General features: G+C 38.3%; 1 protein-coding gene across 3 annotated transcripts in view; it reads right to left on the bottom strand.

Annotated features, from left to right (window-relative positions):
- ACAP2 (ArfGAP with coiled-coil, ankyrin repeat and PH domains 2) overlaps positions 1–17,138 on the bottom strand; it is a 156,359-nt gene that overhangs the window by 60,270 nt on the left and 78,951 nt on the right. For 2 of the 3 annotated variants that reach the window (XM_043873743.1, XM_043873744.1), the window contains exon 5: positions 2,160–2,218. In XM_043873743.1, coding sequence (XP_043729678.1) covers positions 2,160–2,218 — 59 coding nt within the window. Of the gene's footprint in view, positions 1–2,159; positions 2,219–13,832; positions 13,835–14,433; positions 14,465–17,138 lie in introns of those variants that run through there. The other variant, XM_043873746.1, reaches the window with a different exon arrangement.

Raw genomic sequence — 17,138 nt, forward strand, 5'->3', positions numbered from 1 at the left:
GGGAATAGTATATGTTACAAGGGTATAGACCACATTTAAAGAAACAACATTCATTTCTTATTCAAGAAAATTAGTAGGCCAAAAGGCAGGAATACATTCTTAAAATACACACATATAATGCTTTCTAAAAGAACTGGGTATACTGTGTGCTCAGTCGTGCCCAACTCTTTGCGATCCCCTGGACTGTAGCCCACCGGGTTCCTATGTTCATGGGATTTTCCAGGTAATAATACTGGAGTGGGTTACTATTTCCCACTCCAGGGGACCTTCCCAACCCAGGGACCAAACCCAGGTCTCCTACATTGCAGGCAGATTCTTTACAATCTGAGCCACCAGGGAAGCTCAGACTATTGAAATGGATACTATTACCCTTTACTAGTACATAATTCTTTTAGAAGGCTTCCCTGGTAGCTAAACAGATAAAGAACCTGCCTGCCAATGCAGGAAGCACAAGAGATGAGGGTTCGATCCCTGAGTCAGGAAGATTCCCTGAAGAACAAAAAGGCAATTCACTCTAGCATTCTTGCCTGGAAAATCCATGGACAGAGAACTCTGGTGGGCTACAGTCCATAGGGTCACAAAGAGTCAGATATGACTGAGCACGCGTGAGCCACCTGGGAAGCCCTCTAAAAGCACTCTAAATGGGAAGCCCTTTATGTACCAGTAAAGGGTAACAGTCTGAAAATCTGAAACCTCCATTCATTAATGACCTTAGGTAAATACATAACATCCCTTGGCTTTCACTTCTTCTACCAAGGAACTAGGCAAAATAACTTGAAGACAAATAACTTTAAAATAATAACAACTATAATAAAATATACCTAGCAAAGACATTAAACTCTTTATAGGAAGCAATAAATTTTCATGTATATATTCTATAAGGACATTCTGAATATTAGTATTTTATGAAATAATTTAAAAACAATCTGCAAGAGATCACCTCTAGAACAACAAATTCTAATCTACTAAGACTGAAGTGCATTATGAGCTCTGAAATTTATAGCTTGTAATACCTGTATTAGTTATGACCAACCTAGACAGCATATTAAAAAGCAGAGACATTACTTTGTCAACAAAGGTCCATCTAGTCAAGGCTATGGTTTTTCCAGTAGTCACGTATGGATGTGAGAGTTGGACTATGAAGAAAGCTGAGCACTGAAGAATTGATGCTTTTGAACTGTGGTGTTGGAGAAGACTCTTGAAGAGTCCCTTGGACTGTGAGGAGATCCAACCAGTCCATCCTAAAGGAGATCAGTCCTGGGTGTTCATTGGAAGGACTGACGCTGAAGCTGAAACTCCAATACTTTGGCCACCTGATGCGAAGAGTTGACTCATTAGAAAAGACCCTGATGCTAGGAAAGATTGAGGGCAGGAAGAGAAGGGGACAACAGAGGATGAGATGGTTGGATGGCATCACCGACTCAATGGACATGGGTTTGGGTAGACTCTGGGAGTTGGTGAGGGACAGGGAGGCCTGGCGTGCTCCGGTTCATAGGGTGGCAAAGAGTTGGACATGACTGAGCGACTGAACTGAACTGAATACCTGAATACTGTGTCCTAATCAACCTTATATGTAATATAATATATTCTCAGTCAGGAATTAAAAGAGAAAAATTGAAATTATTAATGTAGAAAAGGCAAACATCCACACCTGGAAAGGTCAGATTTTTTTTTTTTCCAGTTTCATTTTATTTCACACATAAAATATGATGATGGTGACACAAAAGGCTTGTTTTCATTACTTATTATGCACCTTCATAACTCATTCTCATAAATCCTATTATCTTCTCCACAAAGAAAATACTATATGGAGATAACTAGAATAACTGATGGTATTTCAACCACTTTTGGTATCTGCTTTGATTTTTAAAGGTCATCAGATTCTTTATTTACATTAAAAATTTGTTTTATCTGTAACAATTTGAGCTATGTATCCTGAATACAAATTCCATAGCATAAGTTATTCATGGGAAAGCCTGAAATCTGATTTCTTACAGAGTTAATTCAGAAAAAAATGCAACATAAAATTCACAAAGCAAAAAACAAATAAAAACTCCCATATTTTTAGTAAGTCTGAAAGTATGATTCTAGGTTCTCTCAAATGATAACTCCCAGATGTAATCATAGCTGCTTTTCTTTTTTCACTGAAATTAACTTACTCTTTAACAAAGTTCTGAAGTTGTGCCTTAATTGATCTCTGGGTTTGGTCAAATAGGATCTAAAAGAAAAGGAACATTAAGCAATTAGAAAAGTAAACAAAGAAAAAAATTTTCATGTAGTTCTATAAATATTACATCCCTCCAACAATAATCCAATTCTAATAATACCTACATTTCTTACTGAACATTGCATAAGAAATAAGCATTTAAAAAAGAAACTGATTCTCAAGCCAATTTCATCTGTTAAAAAATAAAATTACTATTTACAGAGTAAATCAAAAGTGTTTTAATACTTAAATACAATTTTCAATCGGTTAAGCAACTTATTTCCTTGATTCTAACTCAGGCTTTAGAAGACAACCTAAAGGACTAATACAAATTCTACTCTATCCACCATAGGAATTTCTTACTGTAATATACTAAAACATAAGAAAGGAAAACACTAGAACTTCCTTATACCTTAGAGATTTCTCATTTGGGAAGACGTGTGAATTTAAATGTCTTACATTCTGAATCAAGCAAATATTATACAGCCCTTAAATGATTGCTAAGATTAAAGACGAGGATAAAATTTTATTTCTCACAAAAATATTTTACACCACTTAACAGACGCCACATATATTTAACTCTACATGTGGTACATTTCATAGGGCTTGGCATGGAAATGTTAAGTACTTTCACAATTTACAGATATACTTCATTCAGAATTTGAAACACAGCAGATAAACAGGCAGAAAAATCACTATTCAAAACAAAAAGAAAATCCTATGTCCCTCAACTAACTATAAACAGAATCAAAATATTTCAACCTATATGGAATCTGGCTAGAAGCAAAGTATTATGTCCTTGTCTAAATGCCAAACACACATGCACAGTCTGGGTTGAGTACAGGGTTTCAAAATCTGTCAAATTCACTTTTCAAAGAAAAAAACATTTTGTATAATGTTAATCACAAAGTATTAAACCCAAGTTAAGCAGAAGAAATGACATAATAAAGATCAGATTGGAAGGTAACTAAATAGAAAACAGGAAATCAATAGCCAAAACCCAATTAAAACTAAAGCTAGTTTTTTAAGATCTAAAATAGATAAACTCAGAGCCAAAGTCAACATATGAAAAAGTAGAGACGTCACTTTGCCAACAAAGGTCATACAGCCAAAGCTACAATTTTTTCAGTAGTCACATATGGATTTGAGAGTTGGACCATAAAGAAGTCTGAGCATCAAAGGATTGATGCTTTCGAACCATGATGCTGGAGAAGACTCTCAGGAGTCCCTTGGACTGCAAGGAGATCAAACCAGTCAATCTAAAGGAAATCAACTCTGAATATTCATTGGAAGGACTGATGCTGAAGCTGAAGTTCCAATACTTTGGCAACCGGATGTGAAGAGTTGACTCATTAGAAAAGATCCTGATGCTGGGAAAGATTGAAAGGAAAAGAAGAGGGCGGCAGAAGATGAGATGGTTAGATAGCATCACCGACTCAATGAACATATTTGAGCAAACTCTGGGACCTGCCTATTGAGAAATCTGTATGGGCAAATACCTAGGGTTGATATTGCTACGTTTTATGTAAATGTAGCTTTAACTTTATAGTATATGGGAGCTTTTTCAATATAGATTCTGTTTCCTCAATTCTGTTTAAGTTTATTTTTTCTTTCTTTGGTCATGCCATGAGGCTTGTGGAATCTCAGTTCCCTGGCCAGGGACTGAACACGAGTGATAGCAGTGAAAATCTTAACCAGTAGACCACCAGAGAAATCTGTTTAGTTTTCTGATATCTCCTTTTCAAAATTTCTTTTACTGAAGTATAGTTAATTTACAATGTTGTATTAGTTTTTGGTAAATTAGTTTACAAGCAGAAATTTATATGTTCAGTATATATATAATAAATATATATATATATACACACACACACATATATATGTATACTGAATCACTCTGCTTGTAAACACATATATATAATATATACCTACATATATATACACTGAATATATATATGTATATGTATTCTTCATATTTTTTCCAGTATGGTTTATTATAGAATATTCAATATAGCTCCCTGTGCTATATATTAGTACCTTGTTGTTTATTCATTCAATATAATAGCATCTGCTAATCCCACATTCCCAATTCTTCCATCCCCCACCTCTGTTCCCCATTAGCAACCATGAGTCTGTTCTCTTTGTAAGTCTCATTCTGTTTCAAAGATAAATTCACTTGTGCTGTATTTTAGATTCCATCATTCTGTTTCAAAGATAAATTCACCTGTGCTGTATTTTAGATTCCATATGTAAGTGATATGAACTGAGCTATCAGGGAAATCCCAGTGGTAAAGGGAATGGCAGACCACTTCAGCATTCATGCCTTGAGAACCCCATGAAGAGTATGAAAAGGCAAAAACATAGGACCCTGAAAGATGATCTCCCCAGGTCGGTAGGTACCCAATATGCTACTGGAGATCAGTGGAGAAATAACTCCAGAAAGAATGAAGAGACAGAGCCAAAGCAAAAACAACACCCAGCTCTGAATGTGACTTGTGATGGAAGTTAAGCCCGATGCTGTAAAGAGCAATAGCATAGGAACCTGGAATGTTAGGTCCATGAATCAAGGCAAATTGGAAGTGGTCAAACAGGAGATGGCAAGAGTGAACATCAACATTTTAGGAATCAGCCTACTAAAATGGACTGGAATGGGTGAATTTAACTCAGATGACCATTATATCTACTACTGTGGGCAACAATCCCTTAGAAAAAATGGACTGGCTGTCATAGTAAACAAGAGTCCGAAATGCAGTACTTGGATGCAGCCTCAAAAACGGCAGAATGATCTCTGTTCGTTTCCAAGGCTAACCATTCAGTATTATAGTAATCCAAGTCTGTGCCCCGAACAGTAATGCTGAAGAAGCTGAAGTTGACTGGTTCTCTGGAGACCTACAAAAACCTAGAACTAACACCCCAAAAAGATGTCCTTTTCATTATAGGTGACTGGAATGCAAAAGTAGGAAGTCAAGGAACACCTGGAGTAACAGGCAAATTTGGCCTTGGAGTACAAAACAAAGCAGGTCAAAGGCTAACAGAGTTTGCCAAGAGAACGCGAACACCCTCTTCCAACAACACAAGAGAAGACTCTACACATGCACATTACCAGATGGTCAATACTGAAATCAGACTGATTATATTCTTTGCAGCCAAAGATGGAGAAGCTCTATACAGTCAGCAAAAACAAGACCAGGAGCTGACTGTGGCTCAGACCATGAATTCCTTATTGCCAAATTCCGACTTATTGAAGAAAGTAGGGGAAACCACTAGACCGTTCAGGTATGACCTAAATCAAATCCCTTATGACTATACAGTGGAAGTGACAAATAGATTCAAGGGATTAGATCTGATAGAGTGCCTGATGAACTACGGACTGAGGTTCCTGACATTGTACAGGAGGCAGTGATCAAGATCATCCCCAAGAAAAAGAAATGCAAAAGGACAAAATGGTTGTCCGAGGAGGACTTAGAAATAGCTGAGAATAGAAAAGATGTGAAAGGCAAAGGAGAAAAGGAAAGATATACCCATTTGAATGCAGTACCAAAGAATAGCAAAGAGAGATAAGAAAGACTTCCTCAATGATCAGTGCAAAGAAATAGAGGAAAACAGTGGAATGGGAAAGACTAGAGATCTCTTCAAGAAAATTAGAGATACCAAGGGAACATTTCATGCAAAGATGGGCACAATAAAGGACAGAAATGGTATGGACCTAACAGAAGCAGAAGATACTAAGAAGGGGTGGCAAGACCACACAGAAGAACGACACAAAAAAGATCTTCATGACCCAGATAACCACAATGGTGTGATCACTCACCTAGAGCCAGACATCCTGCAATGGGAAGTCAAGTGAGCCTTAGGAAACATCACTACAAACAAAGCTAGTGGAGGTGATGGGATTCCAGATGAGCTATTTCAAATCTTAAAAGATGATGCTGTGAAAGTGCTGCACTCAATATGCCACCAAATTGGGAAACCTGAGCAGTGGCCACAGGACTGGAAAAGGTCAGTTTTCATTCCAATCCCAAAGAAAGGCAATGCCAAAGAGTGTTCAAACTACCACACAATTGCACTCATCTCACACGCTAGCAAAGTAATGCTCAAAATTCTCCAAGACAGGCTTCAACAGCAGGAGAACAATGAACTTCCAGATGCTCAAGCTGGATTTAGAAAAGGCAGAGGAACCAGAGATCAAACTGCCAACATCCGCTGGATCATCGAAAAAGCAAGAGAGTTCCAGAAAAACATCTATTTCTGCTTTATTGACTATGCCAAAGCCTTTGACTGTGTGGATTCCCAAAGAACTGTGGAAAATTCTGAAACAGATGGGAATACCAGACCACCTGATCTGCCTCCTGAGAAATCTGTATGCAGGTCAGGAAGCAACAGTTAGAACTGGACATGGAACAACAGACTGGTTCCAAACAGGAAACGGAGTATGTCAAGGCTGTATATTGTCACCCTGCTTATTTAACTTATATGCAGAGTACATCATGAGAAACACTGGGCTGGAAGAAGGACAAGCTGGAATCAAGACTGCCGGGAGAAATACCAATAACCTCAGATATGCAGATGACACCACCCTTATGGCAAAAAGCGAAGAACTAAAGAGCCTCTTGATGAAAGTGAGAGGAGAGTGAAAAAGTTGGCTTAAAACTCGACATTCAGAAAACTAAGATCACGGCATCTGGTCCCATCACTTCATAGCAAATAGGTGGGGAAACAGTGGAAACAGTGGCAGACCTTATTTTGGGGGGCTCCAAAATCAGTGCAGATGGTGACTGCAGCCATGAAATTAAAAGATGCTTACTCCTTGGAAGAAAAGTTATGACCAACCCAGACAGCGTATTAAAAAGCTGAGGCATTACTTTGCCAACAAAGGTCCATCTAGTCAAAGCTACAGTTTTTCCAGTAGTCATGTATGGATGTGCGAGTTGGACTATAAAGAAAGCTGCGTGCTGAAGAATTGATGCTTTTGAACTGTGGTGTTGGAGAAGACTCTTGAGAGTCCCTTGCATAGCAAGGAGATCCAACCAGTCCATCCTAAAGGAGATCAGTTCTTGGGTGTTCATTGGAAGGACTGATGCTGAAGCTGAAATTCCAATAGTTTGGCCACCTGATGTGAACAGCTGACTCATTTGAAAAGACCCTGATACTGGCAAAGACTGAAGGCGGGAGGAGAAGGGGACGACAGAGGATGAGATGGCTGGATGGCATCACTGACTCAAAGGACATGAGTTTGAGTAAACTGCGGGAGTTGGTGATGGACAGGGAGGCCTGGCATGCTGCAGTCCATGGGGTCGCAAAGATTCGGACACAACCAAGTGACTGAACTGTACTGAACTGAACTGGGAGATAGCGAAGGACAGGGAAGTCAGGAGTATGACAGTCCATGGGGTCACAAAGAGTTGGACATGACTTAATGACCGAGCAAAAACAACAGCCAAAGTGATCAGGAGAAAAGAAGACACAATGTCCTACAATAAGGAGAGATAGGACTTGACCACAGACCTTATGGGTATTAAGAAAGGATAATCAGAGGATTTGTGGAACAATTTTATGCTGATGAATTCAATAGATGAGATGGGTAAAATCTTTGAAAGACAAAAACTAATGAATGAAGCTCAACCGTAGCAATTTTTTCTTATGTCAGTTTCCCAAGGCACTAGAAATAAAAGTAAAAATAAACAAATGAGACCTAATCAAATTTATAAGTTTTTGAACAGCAAAGGAAATCATGAACAACATGAAAAAACTACAGATTGGGAGAAAAAAAATTGCAAACGTTGTGACCTACAAGGACTTAATTTCCAAAATATACAAACATCTCAAACAACTCAGTAATGACAAAAAAACAATCCAAGCAAAAAATGGGCAGAAGACCTAAACAGACATCTCTTCAAAGAAAACATACAGATGGCCAATAGGCACCTGAAAAGAGGCTCAACATTGATAATTACTGGAGAAATGCAAATCAAAACTACAGTGAGATCTCACCTCACACCGGTCAGATGGACATCATTAAAAAGTATACAAATAATAAATGCTGGAGAAGGTGTGGAGAAAAGGGAGATCTCCTGACATTGTTGGCAGAAAAATAAATTAGTACAGTCACTATGGAGAGTCCTTAAAAAACTAAAAACAGAGTTGCCATCTGATCCAGCAATCCCACTTGTTGGCACATTTCCAGAAAAAAACTCTAATTTGAAAAGATATGCATCCCATTGTTCACAGTAACACTATCTAGAATAGTGAAGACATGGAATCAACCTAAATGTTCATTGACGGATGGATAAATGGAATACTTCTCAGACATAAAAAGAATGAAATAATATCATTAGCTGCAACTTGAATGCCCTTAGAAATTATCATAGTAAGTCAGAGAAAGACATATATGATATCACTTATTCAGTTCAGTTCAGGTCAATTGCTCAGTCATGTCTGACTCTTTGCGATCCCATGGACTGCAACACGCCAGGCTTCCCTGTCCATCACCAACTTCCAGAGCTTACTCAAACTCATGTCCATTAAGTCGGTGATGCCATCCAACCATCTCATCCTCTGTCGTCCCCTTCTTCATCCACCTTAAACTTAGGTCCATAACAAAATCTGTGTGCAAATATTTATAGCAGTTTCATTCTTAACTGCCAAAAACTGGACACAACCCAAATTTCCTTGGAGAAACAAACTATGGTATATCTATACAATATCTGTACCAGCAAGAAAAAGAAATAACTATTAATAACTGCAACCACATAGATGAATCTCAATGCATTTTGATAAGTAAAATAAGTTATATTCAAAAGGCTATACAAACTAAAATATATTTTTTAAAAAGATATTCAAAATCAGTAAGAATTATTTCATGTGTGAACTAAATTTTGCTAGTTACTCAACAAAATATCAGACTTCCCAGGTGGTACAGTGACAAAGAATCCACCTGCCAATGCAAGAGAAGTGGGCTCAATCCCTGGGTCACAAAGATCCCCCGGAGCAGGAAATGGCAACCCACTCCAATATTCTTGCCTGGAAAATCCCATGGACACAGGACCCTGGTGGGCTACCGTCCATGGAATTCATGCAGAGTCACACATGACTGAGCACACGCGTGCGCACGCACACACACACACACACACACACGTAATACTAATCTTGTAGTTTGCAATGTTTTCAGTTCAGTTCAGTGGCTCAGTTGTGTCCAACTCTTTGCGACCCCATGGACTGCCCCACGCCAGTCTCCCTGTCCATTAGCAACTCCCGGAGTTTACTCAAATTCATGCCCATGAGTGTTACTCATGCAATATTTTACTATTTTAAAATTTAACATGAAGGACCTGAATCAATCACATATAACGTGTGTGTGTGTGTGTGTGTGTCTGTGTGTCTGTGTAGTCAACTAAGTCATTCTGATTCTTTTGTAACCCCATGAACTGTAGCCCACCAGGCTCCTCTGTCCATGGGATTTCCCAGGCAGGGATACTAGAGTGGGTTAGTACTTCCTCCTCCAGTCACATATAAGAATAGACTTGAAATAATTCAAGTTCTATTGCTTCACCTTTTTTTTTTTTTAAATTTTTTTATTAGTTGGAGGCTAATTACTTCACAACATTTCAGTGGGTTTTGTCATACATTGATATGAATCAGCCATAGATTTACACTTATTCCCCATCCCGATCCCCCCTCCCATCTCCCTCTCCACCCGATTCCTCTGGGTCTTCCCAGTGCACCAGGCCGGAGCACTTGTCTCATGCATCCCACCTGGGCTGGTGATCTGTTTCACCATAGATAGTATACATGCTGTTCTTTTGAAACATCCCACCCTCACCTTCTCCCACAGAGTTCAAAAGTCTGTTCCGTATTTCTGTGTCTCTTTTTCCGTTTTGCATATAGGGTTATCGTTATCACCTTTCTAAATTCCATATATATGTGTTAGTATGCTGTAATGTTCTTTATCTTTCTGGCTTACTTCACTCTGTATAAGGGGCTCCAGTTTCATCCATCTCATTAGGACTGGTTCAAATGAATTCTTTTTGACGGCTGAGTAAAATTCCATGGTGTATATGTACCACAGCTTCCTTATCCATTCATCTGCTGATGGGCATCTAGGTTGCTTCCATGTCCTGGCTATTATAAACAGTGCTGCGATGAACATTGGGGTGCATGTGTCTCTTTCAGATCTGGTTTCCTCAGTGTGTATGCCCAGAAGTGGGATTGCTGGGTCATATGGCAGTTCTATTTCCAGTTTTTTAAGGAATCTCCACACTGTTTTCCATAGTGGCTGTACTAGTTTGCATTCCCACCAACAGTGTAAGAGGGTTCCCTTTTCTCCACACCCTCTCCAGCATTTATTGCTTGTAGACTTTTGGATAGCAGCCATCCTGACTGGTGTGTAATGGTACCTCATTGTGGTTTTGATTTGCATTTCTCTAATAATGAGTGATGTTGAGCACCTTTTCATGTGTTTGTTAGCCATCTGTATGTCTTCTTTGGAGAAATGTCTGTTTAGTTCTTTGGCCCACTTTTTGATTGGGTCATTTATTTTTCTGGAATTGAGCTGCAGGAGTTGCTTGTATATTTTTGAGATTAATCCTTTGTCTGTTTCTTCATTTGCTATTATTTTCTCCCAATCTGACGGCTGTCTTTTCACCTTACTTATAGTTTCTTTTGTAGTGCAAAAGCTTTTAAGTTTCATTAGATCCCATTTGTTTAGTTTTGCTTTTATTTCCAATATTCTGGGAGGTGGGTCATAGAGGATCTTGCTGTGATTTATGTCGGAGAGTGTTTTGCCTATGTTCTCCTCTAGGAGTTTTATAGTTTCTGGTCTTACATTTAGATCTTTAATCCATTTTGAGTTTATTTTTGTGTATGGTGTTAGAAAGTGTTCTAGTTTCATTCTTTTGCAAGTGGTTGACCAGTTTTCCCAGCACCACTTGTTAAAGAGGTTGTCTTTTTTCCATTGTATATCCTTGCCTCCTTTGTCAAAGATAAGGTGTCCATAGGTTCGTGGATTTATCTCTGGGCTTTCTATTCTGTTCCATTGGTCTATATTTCTGTCTTTGTGCCAGTACCACACTGTCTTGATGACTGTGGCTTTGTAGTAGAGTCTGAAGTCAGGCAGGTTGATTCCTCCAGTTCCATTCTTCTTTTTCAAGATTACTTTGGCTATTTGAGGTTTTTTGTATTTCCATACAAATTGTGAAATTCTTTGGTCTAGTTCTGTGAAAAATACCGTTGGTAGCTTGATAGGGATTGCATTGAATCTATAGATTGCTTTGGGTAGAATAGCCATTTTGACAATATTGATTCTTCCAATCCATGAACACGGTATGTTTCTCCATCTGTTTGTGTCCTCTTTGATTTCTTTCATCAGTGTTTTATAGTTTTCTATGTATAGGTCTTTTGCAATGCGGGAGAGGCAGGAGACTTGGGTTCCACCCCTGGGTCGGGAATATCCCCTGGAGAGGGAAATGACAAACCACTCCGGTTTGCTTGCTGCAGAATCGCATGGACAGGGGAGCACTGTGGGCTACAGCCCATGGGGTCCCAAAAAGTTGGATGTGATTTGAAGCAGCTCGGCATGCCACACAACCTGGGAAAACACACCCCTTCCGTGATTGGCCCTGGGTGTAACCAATCAGGTGAATGCTAGTACCCCCTATTTTGCATAGAGTGTAACCAATCAGGCTCTAGGGGCAGGACACAGAAACTATATAAAAGGAAGCCAAGCTAAAAGAAAAGAACCAAAGGCGAGGCGTATAGGAACCAAATCGTTGAAAGCGTGCTCCAAGGACTCATCTTTGAAGAAAAAAAAAAAAGAAAAAGGAGTGGCAATATAATTGGTAATTGATGTATTAAGCTAATAATTTCATGGTGTATATTTGAATTGGTGGGATTGTTTAAGATAATTCACGGAAGAGGAACGGGAACTTATTGTATGCAAAATAATCTGATGTTCCTTGAAGCTAAAATTATTTCCTAAAAACTACTACAATATTGTAATTAGCCTCCAACGAATAAAAGTAAATGGAAAAAAAAAAAAAGGCTATAGGTTAAATGAATCTATTTATATGACATTTCAGAAAAGGCAGAACTATAAACAGTTTCCAATGGTGGGGAAGGGAGGGAAGGTTGACTTAACAATGACTTAACTTAATAAGAGTATTTCTAGAATTAATGAATGGAGAAGGAAATGGCAACCCACTCCAGTATTCTTACCTAGAGAATCCTATGGACAGAAGCCTGGTGGGCTGCTATCCATAGCGTCGCACAGATTCGGACATGACTGAAGTGACTTAGCATGCATGCATGCATTGAAGAAGGAACCCACTCCAGTATTCTTGCCTGTCTCCCAAGGACAGAGGAGCCTGGTGGGCTGCTGTCTATGGGGTCGCACAGTCGGACATGACTGAAGCGACTTAGCAGCAGCAGGATAATTAATGAAACTGTATCTTAATTGAGGTATGGAGTCCCGACTGTATGCATTTGTTAAAACTCATAAAACTGTACACCACAAGGAATCAATTTTGTTACAACTGAATTTGAAAATAACTTTAATACCCTCTAGGTCCACCCATGTTGTCACAAATGACAAGGTTTCATTCTTATCTATGGCTGGGTAATATTCTTGTGTGTATACTGTACACATAGTAGATATACCACATCTTCTTTATCCATTCACCTATTGATAGGCACTTAGGTTGCTTCTGAATCTTGCCTACTGTGAATACAACTGCAATGATCACAGGGGTGCATATATTTTTTTCTAATTAGTATTTTTGTTTTCTTTGATTAAATACCCAAGAATGAACCTGGTGGACCATATGGTAGTTCTACTTTTAGTTTTTTGAGAAATTTCCTTACTGTTTTCCACAGTGGCTATACCAATTTATATTCCCATCAACAGCACACAAGGATTCACTCATCTCTACATCCTCACCAACGCTTGTTATTTAGCTATCTTTTTTGATAAAAGCCATTCTGACAAGTGTGATGTGATATCTCACTGTGGTTTTGATTTGCACTTCCCTGATACCTTAGCAGTGGTGAGCATCTTTTCATGTGCCTGGTGGTCATTTGCATCTCTTCTCTGGAAAAGTGTCTGTTTAGGCTCTCTGACCTTTTTTTTTTTAATTGGGTTATTTTGGTTTTTGGGTCTGTTGTTTTTTTCTATGTTGAGGTATAGGAGTTCCTTGACTATTGGGGGTATTAATCCCTTGTTGCATATAACATTTGCAAATATCTTCTCTCATTCACTATGGTGCTTTCTTATTTTGTCAATGGTTTCTTTCACCATATAAAAGTTTTTTTAGTTCAATGTGGACTTCCCTGGTGGCTCAGACAGTAAAGAATTTTAGTTCAATGTGGACTTCCCTGGTGGCTCAGACAGTAAAGAATCTGCCTGCAGTGCAGGGGACCTGGGTTTGACCCCTGGGTTGGGAAGATTCCCTTGAGAAGGGTGTGGCGACACACTGCAGTACTCTTGCCTGGAAAATTCCATGAACAGAGGACCCTGGCAGTTCATGGGATTCCAAAGAGTCAGACACAACTGAGCAACTAACACTAGTTGGATGTAGTCCTATTAGTTTATTTTTGCTTTTATTTCCCTTGCCTGCAGAGATAGCCAAAAAAAAAATACTGCTAAGACAGATGTCAAAGAGCATACTGCCTATATTTTCTTCTATAAGTTTTATGGTTTCAGGTCTTACATTTAAATCTTCAATCCATTTTTAATTTTATTTTTGTATATTGTGTGAGAATATAGTCAGTTGATTCTTTTGTATATAGCTGCCCAGTTTTCCTACCACCATCTATTAAAAAGGCTGTCTTCTCCCCATTGTGTATTCTTGCCTCCTCTGCCATAGAGTAACTGCCCGTATAAATGTGGGTTCATTTCTGGACTCTCTACTCTGATCCCTGATCTATGTGCCTGTTTTCGTGTCATTGACATACTGTTTTGATTACTGTAGCTTTGTAGTATAGTTTGAAATGTAGGTGTGTGATACCTCTAGCTTTCTTCTTAAGATTGTTTTGGTTATTTGGGGTCTTTTGCACCACATATAAATTTTAGAATTTTTTTTTTCTAGTTCTGTGAAAAATGTCTTTGGGATTTTGATAAGGATTATACTGTATCTCTAGACTGCCTCAGGTAGTGTGGTTATTTTCAATAAATTATTTCTTCCAATCCATGAGCCTGTTTATGTCATCTTTATTTATTTGATCAATGATTTTTTGATCACTGTCAAAATTTATCATTGATAGCTTTTCAAGTAGAAGTCTTTTACTTCCTTAGATTTATTCCCACAGATTTTATTATTTCTGATGCAATTGTAAATGGGATTACTTCATTGTTAGTATACAGAAACGCAACAGATTTCTGCATATTAATTTTGTATCCTGTAACTTTACTGAATTCATTGACAAGTTCCAGTAGTTTTTGGTGGCACCTTTAGGATTTTCTATACATAGTATCATATGAGATCTGCAAACACTGACAGTTTAACACCTTCCTTCCTTTCAAATATGGATTCCATTTATTTTTCTTGTCTGATTGTCTTGTCTAGGACTCCCAATATTTGCCATTTGCTACAACATGCATGGACCTAGAGGGTATTATGCTATGTAAAATAAGTCAGAGAAAGAAAAATATATGATTTCATTTATATGTGGAATCTAAAAAACAAAACAAATGAACAAACATAAACAAAGAGAAACTACAGAAAACACTATTAGAATTAATAAGTGACTTTAGCAAAGTTGTAGAAATAAAGTCAATATACAAGAATCAGTGCTATTTCTGTACATCAGCAACGACCAATTGCAAATTGAACTTTTCAAAAGTATCACCTACAATAGCACCAAAAAATAGGAAATGCTTAGGGACAAACTTGACAAAAGGTATGCAAGACTTGTACAATAAAGACCACAAAACACTGCCATGAGAAATGAAAGAAAACCCAAATAAATGGAGTAATACACTGTGTTCATGGATTTGAAAATTCACTATTAGTTAGATGTAAATTCTCACCAAATTGATCTCTAGATTCATTGAAATCTCACTCCAAATCCCAGTAAGGCATTTTACAGAAGTGTAATACCTGACTCTAAAATATATATGAAAATGGGACTTCCCTGTGGTTCATGCTTCCATTGCAGGAGATGGGTTCAATCCCTGGTTGGGGAACTAAGATCTTGTGTGTCATGTGATGCAGCCAAAAACACATTTTTTTTTAATTTAAAAAGTATATATCGAAATATAAAGGACCTACAATAGCCAAACTAATTTTGAAAAGAAATTGAACAAAGGTGGAATACTTATCCTACCTGATTTTAAGACTCATTATTGAAACCTACAGTAATCAAGGCATTTGTAGTATTAAAAATAGGCAAAAGTAAGATCAATAAAACAAAAGAGTCCAGAAACGATCCATGTAAATGGGTCAACTTCTGTTTTTAACAAAAGATGCCAATAAGGAAAAGATAATATTTTGAGCAAATGATGCTAGAACAAAAACTGGACAGCCTTTGATCAAAAATAAACCTTAACTCTTACCATGCAACATGTGTAAAAATCACCTCATGATGGATCACAAATCTAAACTAAACACAGAGTAAAGTCTTAGTAAACTTGGGTTAGGAAAACATTTAATAGTACACAAAAAAGAAAATTATAAAAGAAAAAAGATCAATAAATTAACTTCATCAAAATTAAAAACTATTGTTCTTCAAAAGCTACAGCTACAAAAATAAAAAAAGATAAGCCAAAGTCTGGAAGAAAATATGTATCTTCAAGACACTTATCTGACAAAAGACATACATGGAATGCAGAAAGAACTCTTATAACGAAGAAATAAGAAGATAACTCAATTTTTAAAAATGAGCTAAAGGTCTGGTATTTCACCAAAGAGAATACATGGGTGGCAAATAAACACATGAAAAGATTTTTCAGATCACTGGTTATTAAATAAACACAAATTAAAGCCACAACAAAATTAAAAAGACTACCCATACCAAGTGTTGGCAATCACATGAACAACTAGAGCTCACACACACTGCTCATATGTGCATGTGCGCTAAGTTGCTTCAGTCGTGTCCGACTCTGTGCAACCCTACGGGCAACAGCCTGGCTACAGCCCGCCAGGCTCCTCTGTCCATGGGACTTTCCAGGCAAGAATACTGGAGTGGGTTGCCATGCTCTCCTCCAGGGCATCTTCCCAACCCAGGGATTGAACCTGCATCTCCTATGTCTTCTACATTGGCAGGCAGGTTCTCTACCACTAGCACCACCTGGGAAGCCCCAAACACATGAGACCTGAGTTCGATCCCTAGGTCAGGAAGACCCCTTGGAGAAGAGAATGGCTACCCACTCCAGTATTCTTACCTGGAGAATCCCATGGACAGAGTAGCCTGACAGGCTACAGTTCATGGCATCGTAAAGAGTCAGACACAACTGAGCAACTAATACTTTCACTATATTTATCTTAGAATTGGATCTTCTAGCCCTTGTGGTGAAGCCTTCAAATGACAGTTGTTTAGTTGCTAAGTTGTGTCCAACTGTGTGGACTGTAGCCCGCAGTCTCCTCTGTCCATGGAATTTTCCAGGCACAAACACTAGAAAGGCTGCCATTTACTCCTCCAGGGTATCTTCCTGACCCAGCAATCGAACCCACGTCACCTGCGGCTCCTGCGCTGCAGGTTCATTCTTCACTGCTGAGTCACTGGGAAAGTCTTAGCAAAGATTTCATCAAAGACTCTGAAATAAAGCCACCCAGCTAAATCTCGCTGAAAAATAAAGACTCCAGGCCCAGTAACAACGAGATAATGTCTGTTGTTCTAAGCCACTGTATTTGGGGGGTAATCTGTTATACAGCAATAAATAACTAACATATCCATCAACAAGTGAATGGATAAAGAAACTATGACACTTCTACACAATGCAACATTA

Source organism: Cervus elaphus, chromosome 19 (assembly GCF_910594005.1).
Source record: "Cervus elaphus chromosome 19, mCerEla1.1, whole genome shotgun sequence".
Classification (NCBI taxonomy): Eukaryota; Metazoa; Chordata; class Mammalia; order Artiodactyla; family Cervidae; genus Cervus; species Cervus elaphus.